This window comes from Coturnix japonica, chromosome 14 (assembly GCF_054131305.1).
Source record: "Coturnix japonica strain WE chromosome 14, WE-NBRP24, whole genome shotgun sequence".
Lineage (NCBI taxonomy): Eukaryota > Metazoa > Chordata > Aves > Galliformes > Phasianidae > Coturnix > Coturnix japonica.
Window position 1 is genome coordinate 2,301,544 of NC_140676.1, and position 26,286 is coordinate 2,327,829.

Sequence of the window (26,286 nt, forward strand, 5' to 3'; positions counted from 1 at the left end):
AAGCGGCTCACGCTCCGCACTGGGCAGCGCCAGCCTCACACAATGGCATCATTAGACACGCAGGGCAGCTCTGCAGCTGGAGCAGCCACCGGACTGAGGTGGTGCTGGGTTTTTTTAGTACATAAATGCATCTTTTATTACAAAATAAAAAAGCATAGGGAAAGAAGACGCAACATCTTGTCTCAAAGGTTGGGTGAAGCAGCGTGGCGGTGGGAAGGTGACTTAGGCTGGGAGACAGTGGAAGAAGCTCCTCTCTTTGCTTTTGAATGGGAGGTGTCCAAGAACCATGGAGATGTGGTGGTTGGTCAGTGAGAATGGTGGGGGTGGGCTGGGCTTGGACCTGGGGATCTGAGAGAGGTCTTTTCCAATCTTAACCATCCTGTGATTTGAGGCAGGTGCCTTGTTGTGGTGCCAATCAGGCTGGGTATTTAATGAGCCTCAGGAGGTACCGAGGGTTGGCTCTGCTGCAGCTGTGAGCCCAATCTGAGACCAGTTCAGAACTGGGTTGAAATGGTGGTAAAATGACGTGGTGGGCTGTTGTGTTTTAAAAACAACCCTGGCTTCTGCTGGCCCAAAGGGGAATTCAATTTCATTAGGAAGTTGGATATATTAGTATGAAAATCAGCAGCTTTACCAGCATCAGGATAAAACTGCACCTGCCTGTGACTTGTTCTCACCATGTGCCTCTCAGGATTCATTCTGGTGTTTGGGATGCTCAGCACCTCCCCAGCATCCTCATTTAGCTCTGGGTATTTGCTTCCCATGAGTAATTTAGAAGCAAAAGGCAATGCAGCTCCTCATCTAGATGGACTTCCCAGTATTCTCCTAACTCTGCGTTTGGCACTGAACCTTGTAAGTTTTCTTCCTACCTTTGTGTCTGCAGCTGATAATAATGTTTGCGTTTTAATGATTCTAGCAAGCCTGGGATTTACTTTGACATACCAAGTTAATGTTTTCTTTTTCTATATCAAATCTAGGTCAATCTCTGGCTTAGCACTAATGCTGTGCTGAGCAAAAAAGGATTGGCCACTAATGGTTTCAATTTAGTTTTTTATGGAGTCAAGGAAATTTCATTTGATGCCTATTTTCAGTTTTATTCCATTGGCCTTTCCATGGGAGCTGATAGGCTGGGAGAGTGTTTGCTCTTTGATTAGAGGAGCCCCAGCATGCTTGTTTGCCAGAGCAAATCCCCTGTGAATATGGATGAGGATGAGAGCTGCTGCTCACCTGCGTAACGCTGTGGTTTTGGAGCCATGTCCACAGGATGTGCATCGGGATGAGGGCTTCTCTTTAGGGAGGAGCATTACCCATGATCCAACCCCATTTTAAACCAGGTCCTCCAAGATGAAAAGAGAGGAAGAGTAACTCCTTTGCCTCAAGCCTTAGACTTTCAGCTGGTATCCATCCCAGGTGGGAAGGTGCACCCACATGAGAGGCATGGAAGGGCTGTTAAAACCATTGGCACTGAGGGACGTGGTTTGGTGGTCAAGGTGGTGATGGGTTGTCTTGGTGGTCTTTGTGGTCTTAGTGATTCTATGCTTCTATTCTGTGATTTTGTTTCCCCATCTTCTGCAAGCCTTATTCTGTGGCATTTTGGTTTTTTATCCCCCTGCTTTGTGTCAGTCTCTGTGTACCATGGCTGAAGTCCAGCAGAAGCACTGAGGCACCATGGCTTGCAGCATCAGAATGGAGCAGAGTGTGCGTGTGGGATTTGGGTCTGGCTTTATGGTTTGCTGGGTACCCTGTGCTCACCATTGTGAATGGAACTGTGAAAGAGAGCAGGTGAATGTGATGCCTGATGACACTACAGAGGGACCTGGGGCAGCACCAGTTCCTCCATTGGCACACAGGTGGCAGAGGATGAGACAGAGCGATGGGTGATGTGAGCTGCTGGATTCCAGGTATTTTAGGCTGAAAGCGGCAACCACTCACATTTAAGTTTGGTTGCTGTTTTACAGGAGATGCTACAAAAGCCTTTGTCTCTTCAACTGTAAATAAACTCGTAAACCTGTGTTAAAAATAGCATTTTGCAGCTCAGTGAATGAATTTTTAATGCATCTTCTGCAAACCAGCTGGTCTTGGCAAGGGTCACAGTGTTTCCTAGGCATTTAACATAAAACCGTGCTTCAAAGCCACATTATAGGGTCGTTGAAAAGTAATATTTTACTTAACATCCTCATAACTGAATTATTTATAACTTGCCATGTTTTATTCATGATAAATATTAATACTAGTGTCTTTAAGAGCGGAGGTTATTGCTGCAGTTTTACCTGGGAGAGGTGATATTATTGAAATAAAGGAACAGCAGTGAATTCTACAGCCAGCAGAGCAATGTCTGTATTGGGACTGTTCTCATTCACACTTCCTTCTTCTCATCAACCCTGTCAGCCACTGAAAAACCTCAGTGCTGAGCATCTGTACATTTGTAAGCAATTTTCTGGCAGGCATCTGAATCCCTGCTCTTTTTTTTTCCATTATTGACAAGCCTTGTTTCATTCTCTTTAATTCTTGGTTGATTTCTCAGTGAAGGGTTTATTGGCTTCAACTGCGAGATGCTTGCCCCAGCCTGAGCTCCTCCTGCCTTGAGAGCCTCCATATACTGCTTTGGATAGGGGTTGCCTGGGTTGGGGGCTGCTGTGCAAGACCCCCCAGCTGCCATTGGACTCCTTCCCACATGGCTGGGGGTGCTGGGAAATGAACAGCCTCATTTCCAGGCTGAACCTGTAGGAACTGGGTAAATTACCATTGGAGCATTGGGCTCTGCCCCATACCAGAGGGGCTATTTACATTAGCTTTCATCTTGGGGAAGGGAAATAATCAGTGCCTGATCTTTTGCCTTGTGCTGATGTATGCAGCCTGACGTGGGGCTGGGGGCTCCAACCCACCCCTGTGTGGCTGAAAACCCCTCTCAGCCCCACAACGAGGTCGAGGTTTTGCTGTGCATCGTTGCAGTCCTCTTAACAAATCTGCTGCGAGCTGTGGGTCGGGGAGCAGGGTGGGTTAATGCAACACATATTTAATGTATGATTGCTAATGGCCACCTCCCATCTGCCCAAGCCCAACTGGAGTTTGCAGATGAATGATTAAGCTGCCCTGACACATGGGCAGCTTGTTCCTTAGCAGAGGTACATTCATTATGCCCAGCACATGTAACAGGGATGGGGCTTTCTGGCTGGTGTGGTGGAGCAGGGACTCTCTGAGTTTATTTTATATGATAATGTGAGCAATCTTCCTGCAGATGCAGCACTATCAATGAATCACAGTCTAAATAACCACTGGGATGTTTATTAGCCTCGAATATGTTTATTGCGGAGTCAACAGGCAGCACCTTCCAATTAATTAATAGTAATAATTACTGTATTATTGATGTAGCTCTAACAGCATGCCAGCGTCTTTCTGCACAATGGTTACAGCTGTGGCTGTGCTGCAGTGGGTAGGTCTGCATGCACCCTGTGTGGGCACACTGGGCTCTGCCATTCACTGTGGGGTGGTCTCAGCAACAACAATGTTGGGGAGCGGAGCTGCTGAGCTCCTGGCAGCCTGCTCTCTGCTGCCTGAAACATGTTGCTGTGGGTGCCCCTAGAGATGCACAAGACCAGGTTGGATGGGGCATTGGGCAGCCTGGTCTGGTGGGGGAAACCAGTCTATGGCAGGGATTGGAACTAGATGGTCTTTAAGGTCCATTTTAACCCAAGCCATTCTATGTTTCTCTGATTTTTGTCTCTCTTTGTGTCTTTCAGCCATGTCTGACTTCCACATCCACCCTCAGAACGCGGTGGTGGAGGAAGGGGGTGTTGCAAGGTTCCAGTGCCAGATCCATGGTCTCCCTGAGCCCGTCATCCTCTGGCAGAAGAACCGCATGCCGGTCAACACAGACAATGAAAGGTAGGGCATATCCAAGCCACATAAGGCTGTTCTATCTGCAGGTGGAAACAGGTGACAAAGTTGTACTACAGCATGACTGATGTGGGCTGAGGCTCTTATCTGCCATTTCTGACAGGGAAGTTCAGTTGATGTTTTGAGTTATCTGGGCACCTTCTGGCTAAAGACTGTCCAGAAATAGTGCATGCTGTAGGTGTCCAAGTTCATTGCAGGGGAGTTGGACTAGAGGACCCTTAAAGGCCCCTTCCAACTCAAATGATTCTGTGTTATAGGAGAAGTAGTTAAACTCTTTTAGCTGATGTTTCCACATCATAGTCTTACATTGCAATCTCCTGATGGAGGCAGCCCTCCTCCAGACTGACATTCCAGCATGGTGAGCCCACCAGCAGTCCTGGCAGAGCTCATAGTAACTCTGACATCCCTCATCACTCCACAGCCCCATTTTGTGTAACTCTTTGCAAGCTAGAGTCATGATTTCCGATCTTACAAGTGTCTCCTGAACCTCTGCAAGCACCGAGTTATACCACAGCCACCAGACCGAGCTCCCTCAGAGTGTTTTGTGGGTGGCAGCAGGGAAGCTCTGCAGAGCATCCCACAGTGCTGATGTTTCCCCTGCAATCTTCCTGCAGAGAAACCCCTTCCCCCATTCTAGACCTGGGACGGCACGTCCTCCCTTCCTGTGTTTTCCAGGCTGCTCCCTTCATGTCGGAAACATCCCTAATCCCAACAGGTGGCAGGAAGCACGTGCTGCACACCAACGTTCCCAGCTGCAGCTTGGGATCTGCACGGCTGGCAATGGGACACAATGGGTCTCAGCACACCTCCATCGCCAGCTGATGGCCGTGCATTGGGAATAGGAGAAACCAGGAAGCTGTAAATATTTTTCCTGAAAGCCTCTATTCTTGAAATGTCAGCCCTGCTGCAGCGCGTGGTTGGGTTCTTTGGAGGCAGGAGAAAACATGAGGAGTGGAACAATACCTGACCTTTACAGTGGTACGGTGAACTTACAGTAGAAGGACCCAAGAGGCTCAACCCTGCAGTGGAAAACTGCAACTGTCAAGTTGTGTTTTTCTTGGTGTTTTTCATCTGAGCTTTTTTTAGCCCGATACATGGTTGGTTTGTTAAATTTAATCTCCTCCGAAGGCTCCTCACTCATACAAGTGCAGAACTAACGATGTGGCAGAGCGTCTGGTCTGAGGCAGCATCAACAGGAGTGAAGGGTGAAGAATTGGGCCTGACACCTCGTGTACACCCTGATGAGATGTTGCAGGATAGGTGATGTCCCTCATTGCCCCTCAGGTCACTGGTGCGAGGACAGCCAGACTTGTGGCACAATCCAGGTGTGACAAGGACTCTTTTGCTCCAAGTCTGGGGAGGAAGAGGCAGACCATAGCAAACTGCACCCACTGCTTCTCCTGTGGGGCAGGGAGCTTACCCAGGACGTGGCCTAGGAGCAGGTTTCCTATGCTTGGTGTCCTGATTTTGTACAGGCTTTTAATAGGAGTACAGTTATAGGGAAGATTTTTATTGTTAGCTCAGTAGATTAATCTGTGACACCAATGGTCCTGGGTGATGAGGGTTGTCTCACTAACTGAATTGGATTTCTGCATTAATCACGCTTGGCGCACTTCTGCGTATAAAGTGTACATGAATTTGTATGCTGAGTCTTGCACTTGGAGGCTTTGAAGGCAGAATAATAGCTTTGGAATTGAATCTTCTAATGCTGTGGGCAGATTGTTAACAAAAATGAAGGCTTCTTGTGGTATAATTCATCCAAAACAATGGGCATTTTAAAGTCCCAGAGAGACTGCAATCAACTTGGGGACGTGTAGCACTGATTGCTGTCACGCTGCCACCGACACTGAGCCACGCATGTAGAAGGTGGCACAGGGAGCAGGTTATAGGCACTTAACCATATGCTGCTGGAGAAGAAGATATTCTTCATCTTCCAGGCGGAAATGGATTATTAACTCATCATGGTGTAATGACATACTACAGCCAATTTAAACACACAGTTGCCAAGCAACCTATGATGTACGTACACATATGTGTGTGTATATACATGCATGCTCTAAATGAACCTGTTTTATATATACAAAATAGTTACATTTCTATGTGTACCCACATGGCATCTATTTTAAAGACGCATTTCATGCTTTTGAGGTTTTAAGGTTGCATTTGGGAGTGTGGAGCACACACTTCCCCCAGTGCTTGCTCACAGTTGCTGTGCTCAGCTGATGGGAGGTAACACACAGCAGCTGTGTTCACATAGGAACACACTTCCAAAGCTTTCCATGGGGTAAATAGGAAACACCTACTTTGTAACCTTCCATCAGAAGCCGTCCTTTCCCAAGGATGCATCAGAAGATGAAAGAAGGGTTCATTCCCTGCGTGATGTGATGTCCTGCTTTGACGTCATGTCCTGCCTTGCAAGGTTCTGATTCTGCTTTTCCTCCTGCTGCAGATACACGCTGCTTCCCAAGGGGGTCCTGCAGATTACGGGACTGAGAGCAGAAGACAGTGGGATTTTTCACTGCGTTGCCACCAATATCGCTAATGTGAAGTTCAGCCGGGAGGCCAGGCTCACTGTGTCAGGTCAGTACCAGCACACGCTATCCTGGCTGCCTTTCCTTCTTTTTCTGCCTGTTGCTGATCTAGACTGGGACCGTTTAAGAGAGCTTCAGGCTGACAGTTCTCAGGCAAAAGCATTTTCCTTGTTCTAGATTAGTATCTGGATTTGGTATCAAGTAAATCTGTCCCTTAGCTTTCAAATTAGTGCCAGTTTCTGGAGAGAGGGAGGACAGTGCGAGCAAGAGTTATAGCAGCTTTACATTAAATACATGCTCTTGGAAATGTGGAAGACTCATCATTTCCTTATGAGACATGCCCACCCTGGAAGTAATTGCAGCACACACAGTGATCAATTATTTATCTAATAGGGGAATTATGTTCTGTAGGCTGTTAGTGTTACACTGCAGCCAGAGTGAGCTAACCTTTCATTTGGAAGATGGAAAGGAAAAGCCCTGAGCACCTCAGTCTGAGTTTTGGCTTAGTTCTCCATCCAGATCTGAAGCAATTGGCAGAAAACTGGTTTTTTCACCTCTGAAAGCTCCAGCTGAAGAACTGACAGTGCCTTATGGTCCCTCCACAGGGAAGGGACCCAAGTCATATGCCAGCTGCTCTTCTGTGTGCTGCTGGAGATACGATGCGATAAAACAGTGCATTCAAACTGAAGCAACTCACATCCACACTTTGCATGTGCAGAAGTTCAGTCTGCTTATGAGACTATGCAAACTGTCCCCTGGAAGTGATGAGCTTGAGTGCAGTTCAGGAAGGAGGAGGTAGCAAATATACTACCATGTTTCCATAGCTGTGTCACGCTCCACTGCCCTGCCAATTGCCCGTCTTCCATTAGCCATCCATGTGGGACTCGAGCTGACCTCTTAGAGCCCTGTGGAGCAATTTCTAAACTTGATTTTAGATTGCCTCCTTCTGCTAAAGGAATTTCGTTGCCGGTCAGTCCTAACTGAAAACACTTTTAGATTCAAAAGTCTCTGTTGATGTTTCAGTAGCTGCTCGTGGCATGAGGAAGTGGAAAGTATTAAGTCAAATTATGCAGCCCAGCCTCAGTGGTGAATGACACTATTGTCTCTCATCTTAGAAGTCAAACAGCCTGACTTCACCCTCCCAGCCAGCTGCCTGGCCGCTGGTGCTGCAGCAGGAGGCTCATACCTGCTCCGAGTGTCAGATGAGCCCCTGCAGTCTGTAAGAAAAACAGTGCATGCAGAATGGGGAGAAGCTGAGGAGTGAGTGATGCTGTGTTTGTCAGCTCTGGTGGGGAAAGAAAGCAGGTTAACTGGTTCTGAAAGACCCAGGAGCTTTTGATGCCTGTTACCTGCCTGTTCTCTTGATCTATGTGAATGGTAGCTGCACAGAGAGGGAAAAGTACAGTAAATTATCAGCGCATTGAAGTTCTTTGTGTCAATTTTCTGGTCTGAGTTATTGTTTCTCATAGGACAGAAAGTGTTAGCTGTTGTCATCTTCCCATTCCTCATTGCAGATGGATATTTTACAGGTTTCCTGTCTATGCGATGTTTGTGGTTTTTCTCTTCCTTCAAGCACTCGGATGATGAATACAGGCTCAGCATTTAAGTGTCTGCTGAAGGGCCTGGGCTGTGCTTCAGTTCCTACACATGAGCAGCGCAGCGTGAGCACCTTTGCATGCTCTGAGCCTGCTGAAAACACACTGCAGTGGGTTAAATCTCAGTGAAACAGGTTTGTGCTCTGGGTGTTTGCAAAGAGGAGGATGGCTGCTGCAGGAGAGGAAGCTGCCTGCTCACAGCTCATCCCTTCCTCTTGCCCGCAGCCCTGCCTTGCAGCCCTGCTGATTGATTATTTTCAAGTGCCTGCTTAGCGGCGCTGCTCCCCAGGGGCTGCCTGCCTCTCGGCGCTGACACCTTTTCAGCATGAGCTGCATCTCTCTCTGCTGCCGTCCTTTTGATAGAGATCTAACAGCCCGTGCCATCACTGCTGAAGTGCCTGTCACTCCAATGGAGCTGGGGACCTCCCCATCCTCTGCAATTGCTGCTGGCGGAGTCCCTGCAGACCACGAGCATCAGCAGAGGCTTTTTCCCTTCCAGAAGAAACCCCCTTCACATTGCCTGGAACATCGAGGATGAGAATCGCTCATTGTGTCACTCCTTTCACCTCAACACTGCATCTTGGTTGGAGGAGGAAGCCTCCTCCCTGATGGCCAGCGTTTGGCCATGTCCCTGCTGGGCAACTGTCCCCTCTGGGGACCTAATGGAGCTGGCAGTGGTGGAAGCATCAATCCTGGATATGGTCATAGTCTGCCCAAACTCATGGGGCTGATCCCATGCCTTGAAGCCCGATTGCATGTGTAGGACTCAGGGTATAAATCAAAGAGTGTGATTCCTTTGTTGTTGTTGGCAAAATAGAGCATTTTATAAGTTCTGCTTTGGTCTCAGCTCCCATTTGCTGATATTCTTGGGTGACCTTGGACAATTAGTTTCATTTTTCAGTGTTTTGAAATAGCGAAGTCTGTATATAATACGATGATAATATCGTATTATTCTAAGCGTGAACATTTACTATTGTGATTTAGAACAATAAATTTTACATGGCTTTTAAAGGCACTCTGAGATACTGAGGGGGAAGGTATTGTTTTTCACATCTCTTGGGGTTAGCCAACCGGTCATATGAATTTATTGTGCATTCTGGTTCTCATCAAAAAAATCTACATTTTATGGCTTGCAGTGAAATGCATTCAATGAGAAAGTCAGCTCTTAAGTCACACCGACACGGTGATTTTTCTTGCATTTTGCCCATTTAGACACAAGCTCGGAGCTTTTTTCCTGTGGGGATGATGAACACATGAGCTGCTCTGATCTATGCTGGCCCTTTGGACCGCTGTGAAATGCCCCTGCATTTACCTGACAGGGTAACTCTAAAAAATGCAGGAAGAAAGGAAATCTCAGAGACAAGCTCTTGCAGATAAGCTTTCTCTTTGGTGGGGGACAGTCTCTGCACTGCATCCCTGCCCATGGCAGACCTCTGCTCCTGTTCCCAGTGCCCTGTCCTGCTTGGGGTTGCTCAGCCCATGTATTTTTCTCTGCAGGTGTTTTTCATGGAGCATTTTTGCCAGCAGCAGCTGTCAGATGGTTTAAATTCCTCAAACATCGCTTGACCTCAGCATTTCTGGAGTGCAGCACAGCTTTTGTTGGAAATGGGGAGCATGAAGACTAATGAGGTGGCTGTCAGTGTTCTTGTTTGCTGATGGAGAACTGAGAGTACCTCCTTTAATTTCTCTCTCGCTTCCTTCCAAAGAAATGGGACTGAAGGTTGATGGGAGTTTCAGCCCAGGAATAAGGCACTTTCTGGGGTTCACAGGAGGTTCAGCTGTGACACAGGGTGATGGTTTTGTCCCCAGCCTCCTCACCTGCCTGGTGAAGTGTGATTTTTGTCACTTATCCTTTGCTTCTGCTGGTCCCGGTGTCCTTGCGCCAGAGCTTTTAATATAGATTCAGGAGATGGACTCATTGGTCTTAAAACTCATTCGGACAATGCAGCTGCCTCACAAGTATTGCAACCCTTTTGTTTCATGTATTTCCCAAATACACCGAGGGGGCACCAGCCATGTCATTTGTAGAGGATAAAGAGAGCCCTCTGTGTTTCCATCAAACAAGAAAGAATCAGATGCTGCAAGACCACGCGGATGCCTTCTAATGACGCTTCTGTCCTTGCAGGCTCCCACTCCACCGTTTACAAGGACCCCATGATTCTTGTTGGACCAGAGAACCTCACCCTGACGGTGCATCAGACCGCAGTGCTGGAGTGCATCGCGACAGGCAACCCCCGGCCCATCGTCTCCTGGAGCCGCCTGGGTAAGCCTTGGGGTGATGGGATGCCTCCTCGCTGTCAGTGCTGCTGGCTATCTCAGCAACAAGTGATTCACTCTTTCCATTCCTACAGTGATTAATTGTAGGCTTGAAGTGCTTTTTATCTTCTTGTCTACACTCTGCTTTTTCCCTCTGCCAAGATGCTGTTTTTGGCTGTTAAGGAGTGGGCTGGTTCAACCTGTAGATGTATCGTGAAAGGTGGTAATTTTATCTTTCCCCGAGTGACAGCGTCTCCTTCAGCTGCATCAAAAACATCACCACTGTTGGCCCCAGAGAGACAAAATCATACACAAACATGACTTCCATGTAAAACAGACTTGAAAGAAACTTGCTGCCTGTTCAGAGAGCTCTATAAAAGCAGAGGGAGCTTAAGGTAGCATGTCTGAAGCTCTGTAAAAACAGATGCTTGCTGCTGAGGTCAGTGGTATTCTTTAATCGGCATGGAAACCAGGGCCAGTGTCTGATGGGATCATACAAGCAAAATGTGATGTTTTTCTTGGTCTGAAAGCAAGGGTTATTTTAGGCTCTAACTGGGATACTAGCTCAGGAAATACTTTGAGCAGAGCGATGCTTCTGATGCCCAACAGATGTCTGTGCTGAGCAAAGAGCTGATGGCTTTTGATTTGTCTTCTAGAGCTGGTAACTCTCTGAGAGTGCTATGGGGTTGGGTTCAGTTAGTGTTTCCCAAGGCCTCCCAGTCTGCAAGGTCGTGCGGTTTTTAGAAGCTAATCTCCCCGAGTCACCCCAAGTGGCTCTGAAGCACAAACAGGGATAATCTTGTCCCGTGCTGCTGTGCTGGATGTGGGACTTCAGGTCTGTTCTGGGTCAAGTCAGGCTTGTGGGAGGAGTGAAGTCTCACTTCAGGGCCATCTGTGAGGGCACAAGGACGCGTACCCAGCAGTAACAGTGCTGTTTCTCCACACTTGCCTGCTCCCTTCCTTTGGTGGATTATAAAATCAACTTGTCTGCTTCTGTTTTTTCCCCCAGAGCCATAACCATCAGATTGATGCTGGTTTAAAAATTCCCCAGATAAGCTCTAGCACTGTTCTGGTTCTTCTGGACACAGAGCAGCTCTACGTTAGCTCTAAACTATAATAAACTACGTTATAATTGCCTTAATTATAAGTGCTTATTACCTTCTTCAAAACACTTGTCTCTATAGAGCAGTGCAATAATGAAGATGTAATAGCTTCATGCTAGGTTTGTCTGGATGGTGTGAGCTCAGCGTTGCCTTCCACCAAAAATAAACACCCCTTGTGGCAAAGCAGCAGATTTAGAGCTGCAGAATGGGAAGGAGAGCTCATTGCTTTCCCTCCCCTTCAGTGTGAATGTTCCGTGTCCAAAGGACGACGATGTCTTCATAGCATTTCACTAGTCTCAACAGCGACGTGGCTTATAGGCATTCTGATGGCTCTGTAGGCCTATCATCTCTTTGCAGTGATTTCAGAAGCACTTTTGCTCTTACAGCTACATGTTGCAAGGGGAAGCAAGTCATAAAAACATTAGCACGTTCTGCTTTGCCTTTGCTAACACCACCCTGGTTTTCAGTAGGAAAGGCAGCTGTGTTTTGCTTGAAGGAAATCATTCAAATTCTGGGCCGGTTTTTGACTGTGGCACCATCAATTTTGAATTTAATTTCCTTGGGAATATGTTGTAGCTGCTGACCACAAACAGAATTCCTGTGTGTCGCAGTGCGTGAAATGTCAACATTCATTAGAGAGCAGGCTCTGAGAGAGATGGAAAATCATTAAGAGTTTGTTCAGGGAAGATAGGGCTTTTCCTTTCAGGGCTACGCACTTCAGGCTTGGACCTGTATGTGTGCACAAATGAATATCCTGGGCACTTAGTGCAAAGCCTTTTGAATGAGTGACGATTTTAATGTATCCTTACCCTTTAACTGACAGGCCACTGAGCTGGCCTCCATAAAAGGTACCAAGGCAGAATAATACACTATTTAGAGAGATACAGAAAAGTGAGGTGAGAAAGAAAAGACAGTGATTATCTGATAGCGTTATACGGGAGTTGTCAGAAAGGGTCACACAATGGGAAGGAAATTACTGAAGAGGGAGCCATTCAAGAAGTAAACTATACAACAATTGTAGGAGCCAATTAATTGGTAACTTATTGGACACAGAAGCTTGCAATAGATGGCTGACTGGTTGACAGGAGCACCATTCCTGTAAGTGTTTAGAAATAATAGAGTAAATTTCACCACTTCACATACTGAATAGTCAACTGTTGCAATGTACTCTAAATATGCTAATCCAATGTGCCCGGTGTCCGCTGGAGCAGGAGACCCATGTGCCTAAGAAGTGGAAGGCTACTATGGCACGATACAAAGAATTCACAAAAGACCTAAATGATCAACATTAGAAAGTTGTTACTGTCTTTCTACTTGCTACTTATAAAAGAAAGGCGTTGGTGTTGTTGCATATTCATATCGCCTGGCACCTTTTAACAGGTCCCCGTAATTGGTACCAGTGTGCCAATCACTTCTTAGCAGGCAGAGAAAGGACTCCAGGAGGCATCGTGTGCACCTTGGAAAAATAAATAACGCGGCTCCTAAACCCCAGGCATCGTGCATCCAGCCTCTGCTCCAACAGGGAACATGGGAGCCTCCAGTGCTCCACAGCCAGGCATTCTCTGGGAGCATCTCCCACTTGGAGGACACTCCAGTTTATTCATCAGTTGTCAGGTTCACATCCTTCATCTGTCTTCAGTTAAGGATTGACGAAGATAATCTGGCAGACATTTCCCCTCATCTGGCTTGTTTTCAGCCCTCAAATGTTCTGCTTTGACTTCATAAGTGGAGGGTCGTGGTAAATGATCAACAGTTTGAAGCCTGGAGAGGTGACTTGTTGATGAGAAGCAGTGCCAGGAAGGTGGGTTTTCAGGGTCTTAATTCCTCGATCCAAGCCTGTTCAAGTCTCCCTGCAAGAAAAACAAGGTTAAAATAGATGTCAGTCTTTGCAAAGTGGGTGTGAGACATCAGTCCAATGCACAGCACTTCTGCAACCTCCTGAGCTTCCTGGGTACAAAGGGTGTCTTGTGTAAATGCTTTATGTTATTTGTACATGTGGTCAGTGTTACGAAGTTAGACCTGATATTAGCTGAAAACCTTCTAACTGATCTCAGGATGGCTCAGGTTGAGCTGGTTTGGGTTCCGGAGCCCTTTCCATACATTTCTCCAAACCCATCACAGCTGTGTGGTGCTTCATGGCCCTCCCTTGTGTCCCAGCCCTCCAATTGGAGTTCAGGAGTGTTGGATCTAGTTCTTTACCCTCAAAGCAAGTAGAACAAGGAGGACAGAAGAAGGTGGGTAAGTGTTATGCTAAGAGCTTGCAGGACTTCTTGGAAAACAGCAAGTGACATACAGGCTGATCCAACACAGGGATCCTGCATGGCTGTTAGAGGCAGTTGTGCTCTTGGAATCAAACAGCAGCTCTCTTGGGGCTTCAGGGCTCAAAGGGCTTTGTTCCTCAGGGAGATGAAAGATGCTGGGTTGACAGGAGATGTTTCTTCAGAGCATCACACCTCTAATTAATACTTGGAGCCGGAGAAACGACTGTGGAAGTATCGATGCAGGTATTTGTGCAGTGTGGAGTATCTGCTGCAGGCTGGGACTGTCATGCTTAAATTATGTAGCACGTGATAAATAATAGAGTAAATCTACTGACATTCAAGTCACATTTCTGTGGTGTTTCTTAAGGCAGTGATGGGGTGAAGCATCCAAGTACGGCCGCTTTGCATTTTCTCTCATCCCATCCCTCCCTCAAGAGGGAGATTTGATTTTTACACCCATTGTAAATACGGGCTTCCAAAAGGTCTAATTTAAAAGATGAAATCAAGTTCAATTTGAATTTAATTCAGACCTCTTTACACTTCAGTTCAAATGATGTTTGAAGGAAATGGTTCCTTCTTATTGCTCATTAACTGTGGGACAGGTCATGTTTTATTGTCCCTTTTATGACTGAGTCATTTATTGCTGCAGTGGCTTGGCCAGCTATGTGATCATTTAATCATTTAATGACATTGTTTTTCTCTGTCTAGAAGACCCAGGCATTTTTCTTTGCAGTACAAATAATGAAGTGATCTAGCATTGCCTGCCTAATGAAGCAAGGAAACCTCGGAGCTTCAAAATTTCCTGAAAAACAATGCAAAGAGCCTGACAGGAGAAATGTTTATCAAGTGCTCGGTAGCTTTTGGACCATGTTTTGCCGGTAGCCTGATGCTACCAGTCTGAAACGGGATCCCTCCAATGCTGCTGTCAGAGGGATGAGCTCCCCGTCCCATCCTTGCCTTGCCAAGTGGATCCGTATGTCTTGATAGTTAATTTGCCCTTCTTTCTGAGTGCTGTTTTGCCTTTCTGATTTCCCAGTCTGTTCCAGAGCCTGTTAGTTATCCGATGGATCCAATCCTCATAATATTCTTTATTATGCAAAGCGTAAGATGAGCTCTAAACCATACTATTGCAAAGTAACTTGATTGAGGTTCTCTGTTGCTAATGGACCCCAGCAACAATTTCTCGAGGTGGGTAAGACTATGGTACAGACCAGCAGAGCTCCTGGGAGGAATGTGTTTGGATGGATGTTTCCCTTTCCTAACCATAGCTTTGAGGTGCAAGGTACAGACTCTGCTGCTGGGGAGAACGCGCATCGGGAGAGCCCATGGGGTCTTTGGATGGGGCGATCATCAAGGATGGTTCTCTCTTCTTTTCTGTAAGCTCCTTAAACATCTCCATGAGCAAAGGTGGGAGCGGAACTGGATTCCCTGTTCCCATCTGAGGAAGGTGTGCTTTCTTTAACTGCTGCTGCAATAAGGCGAATCCCCTGCCTTGCTCCTCTGCTCAGACACCCTGACACGTGCTAGGAGTGATTTAGAGCTGCCTTTGTCAGACAGTGTCTTAAAACACAACCCAATGAAACAATAAAAAGCAATAGCCTGATACTAATGAAACACGTTGTAATTAGAGCTGGCTGGGAGTTTCCAGTGAAAACAGGCTTTGTTGAAAAAAGGAGACTTCTCTGATGCTGAACTATTTTATGTTAAGCAACTTTCCATTGCTGCTCTCCAGCCATCTTCCTTCAGACCCAGCACTCAGGATGCAGGCAGCCCTTCCCGTTGCTTCCAACCCAGTGCAGCTGAGCAAACTATCCAGCTCACAATTTGGCTCCTGGCAATTCTGTGTACTCAGGAGTTCAGGAATCAAAAATCCAATGTTCAGAAGCAGTAGACAGATCCACCAAGGGTTAGCAGACACAAAAGCATCACTTCTAGCTCAGGAGATCCACAAGTCATTAATTGTTGGTGGCTGGGGAAGCACATCAGGGTGTTTGCTTGCTTTCCACAATGTCTCTATTGGATCCTTGGTCAGTCCAGTGTAAGAACTTGGACAATGGCTCGTGGAAGTTGGTACAATTTCATTTGGTTTTATTGCACTATTGAAAAGCATTTTGGGAACTTCATCTTAACCTGAACATAGTGTTGAAAGCTTCCACGTTTCCTGTGATGGTACCTTGGTTTTCCAGGCAGCACAAAGTGTGGCTTTGGGGCAACACTTAACTGAGAGTGCAGTTCTTCTCCATGACTATAGTCCATGCTAAGAGCATCAACTATAACCCATTGACTTTACTTGGCAGATCCCAGTATGAGTGCATTGTACTGCTCCACAAGAACTTAGATTGGACCTCAACAAAGACTGTACCCTGGAGAATTACAAACAAAGGCCCGGCGTACAACCCTTATATTTTCTCCTTTCTTACAGACGGCCGCCCAATTGGTGTGGAGGGAATCCAGGTGCTGGGGACAGGAAATCTCATGATCTCAGACCTCAGCGTGCAGCATTCTGGCATCTACGTGTGTGCTGCGAACAAACCTGGCACTCGGGTGCGAAGGACTGCTCAGGGCAGGCTGGTTGTACAAGGTGAGCACAGCAGGGCTGACACAGTTGCAGAGTGATGGTACCCATGTGCTCTGCACAGCTTCTATGTGTCCCTGGGCAACGTGATGGGTTGGTTTGGGCTTCTCTGATGGTGTCAAACAAAGCACTTCTTTTTAAGACATGGTTTTCCAGGTAGGTGAAAGTCTCAGTATCTCACAGAGGTGAGGGGTAACTGGTATCCTTGAACTGAGGCCTCAGCTTTAAGTTGCAGTGTCTTAGCACCTCATTGGAAGTAGATGGCTGAGCAGACTTCTGTTGTTACCTGTACATCTCAGCAGAGAGCACAGGATGGGTTGGTTAGCCAGATTTGTCTCTTGCCCTCTGCACTGTCTTAGTGATACAGGGATGTGGGCACCATTCTCTTATTGCATCACTCATGCAGTGATATCCACCAGTGGATATGGCACAAATAAAGCTAGAGCCATTTGCAGAAAGTCAGCGAGCCTGTTTGCTTTAGCAGTCAGCATTGCATCTGAGCCTCTTGCTCCAGTGTGAGTAAAACCCCATTTGGGTTCATACTCAGGCTGCTCCCTTTCCCAACAGCAACTGTCCTGAAATGTCACTGTGAGAGGCTGATTCAGCCCAGAGTAGAGTTCACTGAAGAAACCAAACAAATCCTCTGCGTATGCTCTGTGCAACCAGTCTCCATGGTGAGGGGAGCCAGGCAAGTATTTCAGAAGGCAAACCCAGCTGGCAGTGTGCTCTGAATGGCAGTAATCCACCCCTGATTACAGGCACTCACCTCCTCTTCAGGCTAGTCCACTTAAAGCATCGTGCGTGCTCTCATCAGTTCACTCATTAACTATTGACTGATGATATCCTGAATCTGAAATTATACACCTCCTGCTGGAATGAGCTAATTGAACCTTTTATGCTGGTGATGGGGAAAGTGCCCTGCTCAAGCCCTGATGCTCACCTGACAGGTCCTGAGAGTGGCTGTGGTGATCCAGCAGCACCTGCGGTCCCCATGTGCTGGCATCCCTGCTCCCTTTTGCCTTGGGAGCAGCAGGGAGCAGGGCAGAAAGGGAGCTTGTATGGGGCTGAGTGATCCTCCTGGGTCCCAGCTGCTGGCAGGAGGTGAGAACTTGCCATTTCTTTTGCTGTTGTATTTCTAAGTGAACAGTGAGCACTGCCAGCTGGCCTGGGAGTCCTCTTTTCAAGCAACACAGCCCAGGCATTGAGAACAACCCAAGCATTGAGAAAACCTCACTGTACTGACACAAACGATTTTGAGCTGCTGCAAGATGGCTCTGCACATGCTGCATGTGCAGCCCAAGCACAAAGCTGATTTCTAGGTAGCAGACAGGCAGAGCCAGAAGAAATTAGTTGAAAAATCTCTGATGTTGTAAAAACGCGGCTATTAGATACACTTGATGGTTCCATTTAGCAATTGGAGGGGAAGGGAAAGGGTAGCAGTTTCTCAGTGCTGCAAAGCAGTCTCTTTGGGGCGCTGAACATCAGCCCCCGAGCAGCAGCAGTTTGGTGCAGGATTACAGTGGATTTTCACCTGGAAAACCAAGATGAGAATTTGTCTCTAAAATGGCCACCAGAATCCAGCCTCGCTATAGAAGGAAGTTGCTTCTGTGCTGGAGATGAGCAGAGAAGTGGGCAGTGGTGTGGAATATGTTCGTGCAGCACTTATGGACGTGAGCTGCTTTGTACAAGAGTCGAAGCTGTGTTGCCATCCATAAAGTGCCCGATGTTGAGGCAGTTGGACTCATCCCGGCTTTGCTCACCCTCCTTCTGCAAGCAACTTCTCCATCTGAATCTCATTTTGCCTGAATTTTCCAGCTGAGAGGTACAAATGATTGCCATTAGGTTTGCCTGGGAAGAAAACACCGGTAATGACTGATGTGGGAGACTGATTTTATCTTTGTTGAGATGTCAGCGATGCAGATTACATCCATAAAGAGAATAAAAGCCAAGAACAGGCTATCAAAAGCCTGGTTGGAGAGGAAGGTAGTACAGGGCTGGGACAATGCCAGCATCCTCAGAGCACCAGGCCAGGTACTTGCTGCCTTTATGCAGAGCCCTTGAAGTGCCTGCAGGCACAAATTAACTCGCCCTGTGCCTTTTGAAGGAGGCGTGTTTTATAGGTGGGAAACACAGGCAGAAAGAGCGATGTTTCCTGTTGTAAGGTGAGGAGCTGGCAGGAGGCAGGGACTGAAACCCCATCCGCCCTCCTGCTGCCACCTCCGCCCCACTGTGGGATGCCAGAATCCCCATCCCAGCAGCCACAGAGGTGTCTTGTCACAGGGCTCTGCTTTTCCTCCAGCTTTACGCATTGCAGGCTCTCCTTTAGATCATCTTATTATCTTCCTGGGAATTCCTCCTCCTTTTAGAGGATAAGGCCTCAATCCCCCGCTCCCTCCCTCCCTGCTTGCCCTCCCCTGGCCATTTAGGCTCCTTTGATCTCTTTTGTAAGGTTCTCACACAAGAAAGTTTCCATTTTCTCTTCAGATCCCAGTGCAGCCATTTGAATATTGCTTTGTGCCGGGGCTGCCAATGGATGTCTCCCAGGGGAGCTGTGGAAGGGTCGAACACAGCACGGCCAAGCGCAGGGCATGTGTGTGTGCAGTGCAAGGGAAGAGCAGGCTTCAGTGGCAAGGGGAGAAAAACATATCAAAGAGCTTTCTCCCTACCTCCTGTGCAATCTTTTGTGCTTTATTATGTGTTTGGTGTCATAACAAACTGATGGGCTGTGAATGGCCAGATGGTCACCAGTGTTCTCCACTCCACGCTTCATTTCCTCCTGAAAGCTACGCAGAAAAAATGAGAGCCCATCTCATAAATGGGTGCCCATCTTAAGGACGTGGTTTTGAAGCTCTGCCGACAAAGGTTGCCTTGTTCGTGTTGTTTTCTGCTGGCAGAACAGGGCATCGCTCCTCAGTCCAACAGATCTGGCCGCTGCTGCTCTTCCTGGTGTTTTCTCCATCTCTGTGCTGTGCTGGTGCTGCTGCAGGGCTGAGATTGCCAGCAGATGTGCTGCACTTGCTGTTGTTAAGGCTCAGCGCTGTGGCACGTGGTTTACACTTTAGCCCTGGCTGAAATTCATGCTTCAGAACCAGCACTGTGACCTGCTGCATGGGTCAGCCTGTCTGCCTGCTTGTTTTGTCTTCCCAAGGAAAGCAGCTGAGCAGGAAACTCGGATCTCATCCCTTAGGATGATGTAGTGAGCTGTGGTGCTGGAGCCCCCAGTGTGTCCACCCTTGGCCAGGTAGATGACATAGAGACATTTCCCACTGCTGAGCAGCTCGAGGCCGTGCTGTGCTGCAGCTTCACATCACCTCCCTGGTTGGCCTTTACCTGCTTCCCAGCAGACATGGCCACAGTTCTGTCTTTGGCCCCAGCAGTCCCACCAGCTCTGCAGCTCATGCAGTTACTCACAGGAGCATCTGTGCGTCCTCTGTAGGCAGTGGAAAGAGGCGAAGTGAGGGGCAGTTCTTTATCTTCTGTCATCTGATGCTGTGCTTGACCGACTTCCCCGCTGACCCGTCTTCTCCTTTATGCCCTTCTTGTGCATTCTGGAAGCCTAATTTATGAGGTTTTGTTGTTTCTAGATCATTCTTCCTCCTCCTCACCCCAGCCTCCCTCCCTTCACCTATGACTGTAGCTAATTGAGAATTAATGACTGCTTAGTGTTTGGGTGCAAGGGGCACTGGCACCTCGAATTTCACTGCAGTAAAGACTGAACCCCAATCCAGTGCTGGGGCTGGGGCTGCGTAGAGAGGCTCCCAGCTCTCCCATTACAGCCTGTTGTTACAGTGCATCTTTGTGCTATCACAGTTTGTTGTGTGCAGGAAAACCGATTGCAGCACTTCATTAATGATTCTGAAGGTGGCATTAAGCGTTATTGCTTTTTGATACCAATGTCACGCCCTTTAAATATTCATTAAAAATTCATTACAAATGATCCCCTCTTTCCCATTAAGTCTTGAAGAATCAACATTCTGGTTTCCTCATCCCACAGAAGCAAGAGCTGGAGCCTGCCTGCTCCTCCTTGCAGGGATGGAATCCTCTGTTCTGAAGAGTAATCTTCCTTAAGGTCTACATTAAGATTTTCTTGGGAGGGCTGAGAGATGCTTCTCCTCACCACCTGCAGTGGCCTTATGGCTGCAGGGTGGAGGGAGGTGAGCTTTTGAGGCCACTGTGCCTCAATGTGCTGAGCTTTGAGTGATGAGATGCTCTGTTCATTATGAATGAAAATAAGGCAGGGCTGTGCTGCTGCTCCTTTCTTGCCAATGAGGGGGTTGAGTGCAGCCTCAGTAGGTTTGCAGATGACACCAAGCTGGAAGGAACTGCTGATCTACCTGGGGTAGGAAGGCCCTACAGAGGCATCTGGATGGGCTGGATCCATGGAGATGTGGCACTGAGGCACATGGTCCATGGGGATGGGTTGGGTTTGGATTTGGTTGCCTTAGAGGTCTTTTCCAACCCCTTGGTATGGGGTTGGTATGGGGTAATCACTCCTGCAAAACCTTGCCAGCACCGAACAGGCTGCAGGAGGTTAAGGAAGCCTTGAAAATCAAGTCCCTAACGTGCTGTGCTCTCAGTGTATGCCACAAAGGGAACCGTTCACTGCAGGGAAGGGAGATTTCATCCTCATTTGTCTGTGCTCTCAGCTTTATTGGACCCGTCCTGAATTTTATTCTAATTTATAAGCCTAGCGGGGAAAAAACGTGGAAAGGAAAAAGAAGGACAATGCATCGATCGGCGCCTCGTGAAGTTTAGCAGGAGGTTCTGAAAATATGTGTCCATTAGGTTGCGGAGCTCAGGTTCATTAGTAGACCTGAGTGCCTGACAATAAACTCTGCTGGGCGACACCCCTGACTGCTAACATAAGTCAGGACTGCCATGCTCCGCTTCCCTTTGGTTATTAAAGCTGAAATAAGGAGTTCCTTTAAGGTAGACGAGCTCTTCAGAGAGGTTCTGTGTCTTTCTGCTTGCAGGACTTGTAACCAGTGACTTTGCTCTGAGACAGAGGCACCTTTTGGTGCTCTTTGGCCTTGCTGCAGTGGTAATGATGCTATTTCCTTGCATGCGTGCAGCTGGGGAAGAGCTTAATCATGCTGTGCTGTCATAGCTAAACCCCACGGCTTTTGTTTTGGGTTTTTTTTGGCCATGAACCACAAGGTTTTGCTCTTGCATAGCAGTTTCTGCATGCAGCTTGCACCCAGCCAGCACATTTTGCTGGACCTCTCTGCTCCTTCCTCCCATCCCCACATCTCACACCAGCTCCACGCCTGGAGAATCCCACGAGTGGCACTGAGTGTTTCTCCCTGGGTGATCTTGCTTTTGTCAGAAGAATTGAACGGCAGCCATCCGCTGTGCAGCGCCGGTTGGTAAATTCATTACGGGCTCATGCCTCTCATCTGTTTGTCTTCATTGCGGCTGCTGCTGGTTCCACCTGATTTTAGGTCTCAGCAGCAGCGTGGAGTATATTTATCACTTTGCCCTTTGAAGCGTAACTGCTTGAATAAACTCACCGATTTGGCAGCGCCTTTCAGGCCCCGCTTTCTGTAGGCTGCTGTGCTGTTTTATTCTGATAAATGGTTTTAAATCTATTCCGAGCTGCTGGGAGGGGGAGAAATCACTTTCTGTTTACAAATCTGAAGGTAAAAACGTTTGCTTATGAGGTTACAGCAGTTACAGGCTATGCAATCTCCTCCAAGGCTCAGCAGCTCCAGAAGGGTCCCAGGCTGCAGATCTGGGCTAAAAAGGGCTCCCAAGTTATTGCCATTGGGAGGGTGTGCAGCACATCCCATATTTGCTGGGGACAGAAGGACCTGCCAGATTGCCATGTGCATATCTGTACTTTACTGTCCATTTGCAAGTAGTTTGCTAATGCAATTTTATGTGTTATTTGCTGCTTATACTGTGGCTTGGCCAAATGTCCCTAGATCTGACAATGATAGGACTTTCTTTCCTCACGTACCCAAGAAGATGCAAACCAAGCTACAAGGTTGCTTTTTGTGCCAGAATAAACTGAAATCATCCTGACTTCTCCTTCCTTTTTGCAGCCCCAGCAGAGTTCGTGCAGCATCCCCAGTCCATCTCCAGGCCTGTGGGGACCACAGCCATCTTCACGTGCGTGGCCCAAGGGGAGCCCCCCCCGCAGATCACTTGGCTGAGGAACGGGCAGATCCTGGAGACGAGCGACCACATCAAGCTGAAGAATAACAACAGGTAAGTGCCAGGGTGAAGGGCAGTGTCAGCCCGGAGCTGCCATGCACGAAGGATTGATATCACCTGCCTGATGGCCCAGAAATAGCTGTCACTGCAGGTCTGTTTCACATTATTTAGCTACAAACATGGAATCAAACTGAGTAAAGAGCATGTTAGCTCACTCAGGCTTCAACCAGCGGAACCCAGCAACCGTCCTGATCCTCTTCTGGGTATTTCAGGGTGGGCCAAGTGTTGTCCCTCCTGCTGGGACACCACACTCGCTCCATGTTGGAGGAGCCCATACACTGATCTGCCTGGGTGTGCAAATGCATTTGCCCCTGTTTGAGATACTTGCGTGGAATCTGGCTGTCATTGAGCCGCAGCCTTTTATCTCACCAGGGAAGAGTGTTTTCCCTGAGTACTAAATAACTGCATTTCCATATGAGGGGATGGGGATGTTTGTACTGTGAAATGATACGGTGGGATGCACTTAGTGTGAAAATTGCAAGTTGACGATTTATTTCCTATGGAAACAGCTTTGAACAATATGCTGAAAGATACCTGTGTTGTAAACCTAAATTACTGTAGAGATTTGCACTCTGTAAGGTTGTGTAGCTGCTCTCTGTATTGATAAATGTGACTCACAAATACAAGTCCACCTAGATGAAAAGTCAGGGCCTTCAGTTCAGACTGGGTAGGTACCAGGACATGTTCCTTAGGAGGAACAGGGGTTTTATTTCTGTAAGGTTCCCTGTGATGCAGCTTTTTGTTTTCAGGGTTGAGGCATTGTTGAGGTTTGTTATGTGAAGGATGGAAGGATGTGAATTGCAAGAAGGATAAGGTGTGAAATGTAATAACATCTTCTTGATCAGTGGAGGGTTTTCCATGCTGGGAGGTTTCAGAAAACTTCAGTGAGTTTTGTGATGCACAAAACACAGATGCCACTCATTCCATCCTCGTGGTGTATTAGCTCACTGCTTGGGTTTCTGAGGCATGTCTGCCCTTAGAATATGATCAGAGCAGAAACAGGAGAAAGGAAATAGGTGTCCCCCTGTATTGGCAGAGTCACAAGAGACCACAGACTTCAAAATGCATGAAAAAATTAAAGAGTCCAGATCAGGGTCTTCCCTTGGTGCCTTGCCTGTGAAATCATTCCTCCTCCCTGTTAAAGGAAGGCAAAAGTAGGGTCTTCAATCACAGCCACGACTCCCAGCCAGGTTCTGTTGCCCAGAGCTGCGCTCCACGTGCCTGTTAACTGCCACTCGGTGAACATGTCTGTAATCATTTTCTTATGGCAATCATTTAATGCAATTTAGCTTCAGCCTTTTCCATTGCAAGCAAACCGATCAGATTACACTGCATCTGTCACAGGCTGGCGGAGCACAGCCAGTTCCTGGGCTCAGCTAACACATGGTGTCTTCTGCAGCTCTAGTAGTGCAGTTGTAAAGCAGAGCCCTGGGGCCATCACAGTTGACAGTGCTGAACTTTTGGCTTCTTCTCCTCTACTTTTGCTCTCCTCCAACCCTCAGCTTCAGCAAAACGTCTGTGCCTGGCAGGTTCCAAAGCTGTTGGTCTGAAAAATGCTCTTGCTTGTCCAGTGGTGTGGTTGGATGCTCCATGAATTGGGGGAAGAGATCAACCACTGTTTGTTCCTGAGCCTTTTCATGTTGTGCTTTGTTTCTTCCTCATGGCCATGACTGAGCCGACCAAGTTCTGGACAGAATCAGTCTGTGATTACACTTTGGGTTTATCAGTCTGTTGAACATGGAAAATATTTGTCCATGTAAAGATGGATCACAAATCTACTAGTAATGAAGCTACTAAACTGCACCATGAGCCAGTTAATTAGATTACATGGTTTCCTAGAAAAATTCATTTGGATTAAAACTCTGCTTAATATGGCAATAAAGGTCTCAGTGCCCCCAAAGGGATTTTTAGGGGAAAAAAAAGAAAAAAAATAGAGTATAACATCCCAAATGGTACCACATATAAATGGATTGCAAAGGGTAGCACTCAGAGCAGCCTTGGTCTTGGAAAGGAACCCAACTAGGAGTGCAGTCCAGACCTGCTGTATTCAAGGCAAAGCTCTGCAAGCACAGCCCCTGCTTTGAGGCATGGATCCTCCGGCTGTGTCCAATCCATTCCTCTTCCCTCATGGTCCTTCTGATGCGAATCCTCACTGCCTGGTGTGCTGATGGTTTCTTGACACGTTAGCATTAAAGATCAGCCTTCTGCTGTGCCCTCTCCAGAGGTGGCTGTTATGTTTTGCAAATGCCAGCTGCGTGGGAACAAAATACCCAATCGATGATTAGCAAAAATCAAAAGCAGTTCTGGGATAGCGGGTAATTGTCGATGAAAAATGCATGAAGGCTCAGGTGTGGGGAATTGTGGGGTGTGCCATTAAAAGCTGTGAATAAGAATCACTGGATGGGCTGAGAATGGGGGGGGATCCTGCCATGTGATCCCCAGGTTGGGCTGGGGGTTGAGAAATACCAGAGGGATGCTCTGCTCTGCTCTGCCCTTGGTTCAGAGCTGCCACGCTGCCCTTATTTTTGATGGGGTGATTTGGATCAATTGTGATCCCGGTGCTCTGGCCTAAGAGAAAGAGAAATTGGCATTTTCAGCTGCATTCCCACCTGGTACCACCAACACAGCCCTAAAGCATGTGGATTGCTGCAGCAGGAAGGGCTGGTTACTGGATGTATTAGTCAGGAGCCTGTGTGAAATCATGCTTTTTAGGTTATTACTTCAAAATCTGCAAGGAAGCTTGAAATAGTGCCCGAATTACTGTTCTGAGAGGTTTATTGCTTTTCTTCCTCTAACCCAGTCAGGTTCAGGGGGATAATTTTCAGCCCAGAAATGGGGGGTTATATTGCCATAATAGCAAGGAACAAAGGCTAACATCTTCAGAGAAGGCAGGCTCTAAATATTGATTTTCCAAGACGATTTTATTTACAAAATGATAATTAAGGGCCTTAATTTGTTCCACGGGAGGAAGGATTCGTTAGAACCCAGGCTCAGGTGGTGTTTGCTGTCCTTGTGACCTTTGCTTATGAACTGTCTCCTACTTAAATTCTTCATCACTGGTTGCCCTTGTTTTAGTGCTGTGGGAATGACTCACTTCAAGGGCTGTGCATGCTCTGGGCTTATCAGAATATATTCCTCTGTAGCTAGATTGAAAGACAACTTTGCTTTTCTTGACTAGTTGTGTTGCTTAATCCTATTGCAGATGTGGAGAATGGAGTCCAAGGAAATACCCACATGTGCCTGGGGCAGGACAGCCTTTTGGGTACCAAACCCATTGCAACCACAGCCTGCTGCTGGCAAGGAGGCATTTGGCTGCAGAATCCATGTTGACTGGGTGCAGAGGGGTACGAAGGGATTTGTGCATCCCTTCAAGCTCTTGAATTTGTAGGGATTTGGATACCTTGCAGGAGGGCAGGCGAGCCTGCGGGTTGTGCACACAATGAACTTGAAACCTTTGGTGATTATGAGAAGGGTACCATGTTGAAAATCATATTTCAGTTCCCAGAAGCATGACAAATAAGCACGTGGAGGACCGGGATGCGAACCAGCTGCTCATGATTTAAGAATAATTTATGGGTTTGACTTTGTTTGGAAGACACGTGGGGAGGCTGTGCAGGCTCCTAAGTGCCTTTGTGGGGGGTGAGTCTGTGCATGGACGCACACAGCACGGTGCTCCATGGGGCAGCCCCTTCCATGGGCAGCAGTGCTGTGCCAGGGTCACACTGCAGCCCCATGGCAGGTGATGGTGATGGGTGTCAGTCTGTCCTCATGTGGCTGCTGTTGTGTTGCTACTGTTCTGCTCAGGAAATGCAGTTCAGGAGCTTCAGTGTTTCTTGGGACAAAATACACCTG

The 26,286-nt window shown here is 47.5% G+C and overlaps 1 protein-coding gene across 3 annotated transcripts in view; it reads left to right on the plus strand.

Annotated features, from left to right (window-relative positions):
• IGDCC3 (immunoglobulin superfamily DCC subclass member 3) overlaps nt 1–26,286 on the plus strand; it is a 77,143-nt gene that overhangs the window by 39,105 nt on the left and 11,752 nt on the right. For all 3 annotated transcript variants that reach the window (XM_015873273.3, XM_085515224.1, XM_085515225.1), the window contains exons 3-7: nt 3,741–3,885; nt 6,347–6,477; nt 10,149–10,286; nt 16,066–16,224; nt 22,263–22,428. In XM_015873273.3, the coding sequence (XP_015728759.1) occupies nt 3,741–3,885; nt 6,347–6,477; nt 10,149–10,286; nt 16,066–16,224; nt 22,263–22,428 (739 nt within the window). The remainder of the gene's footprint in view (nt 1–3,740; nt 3,886–6,346; nt 6,478–10,148; nt 10,287–16,065; nt 16,225–22,262; nt 22,429–26,286) is intronic.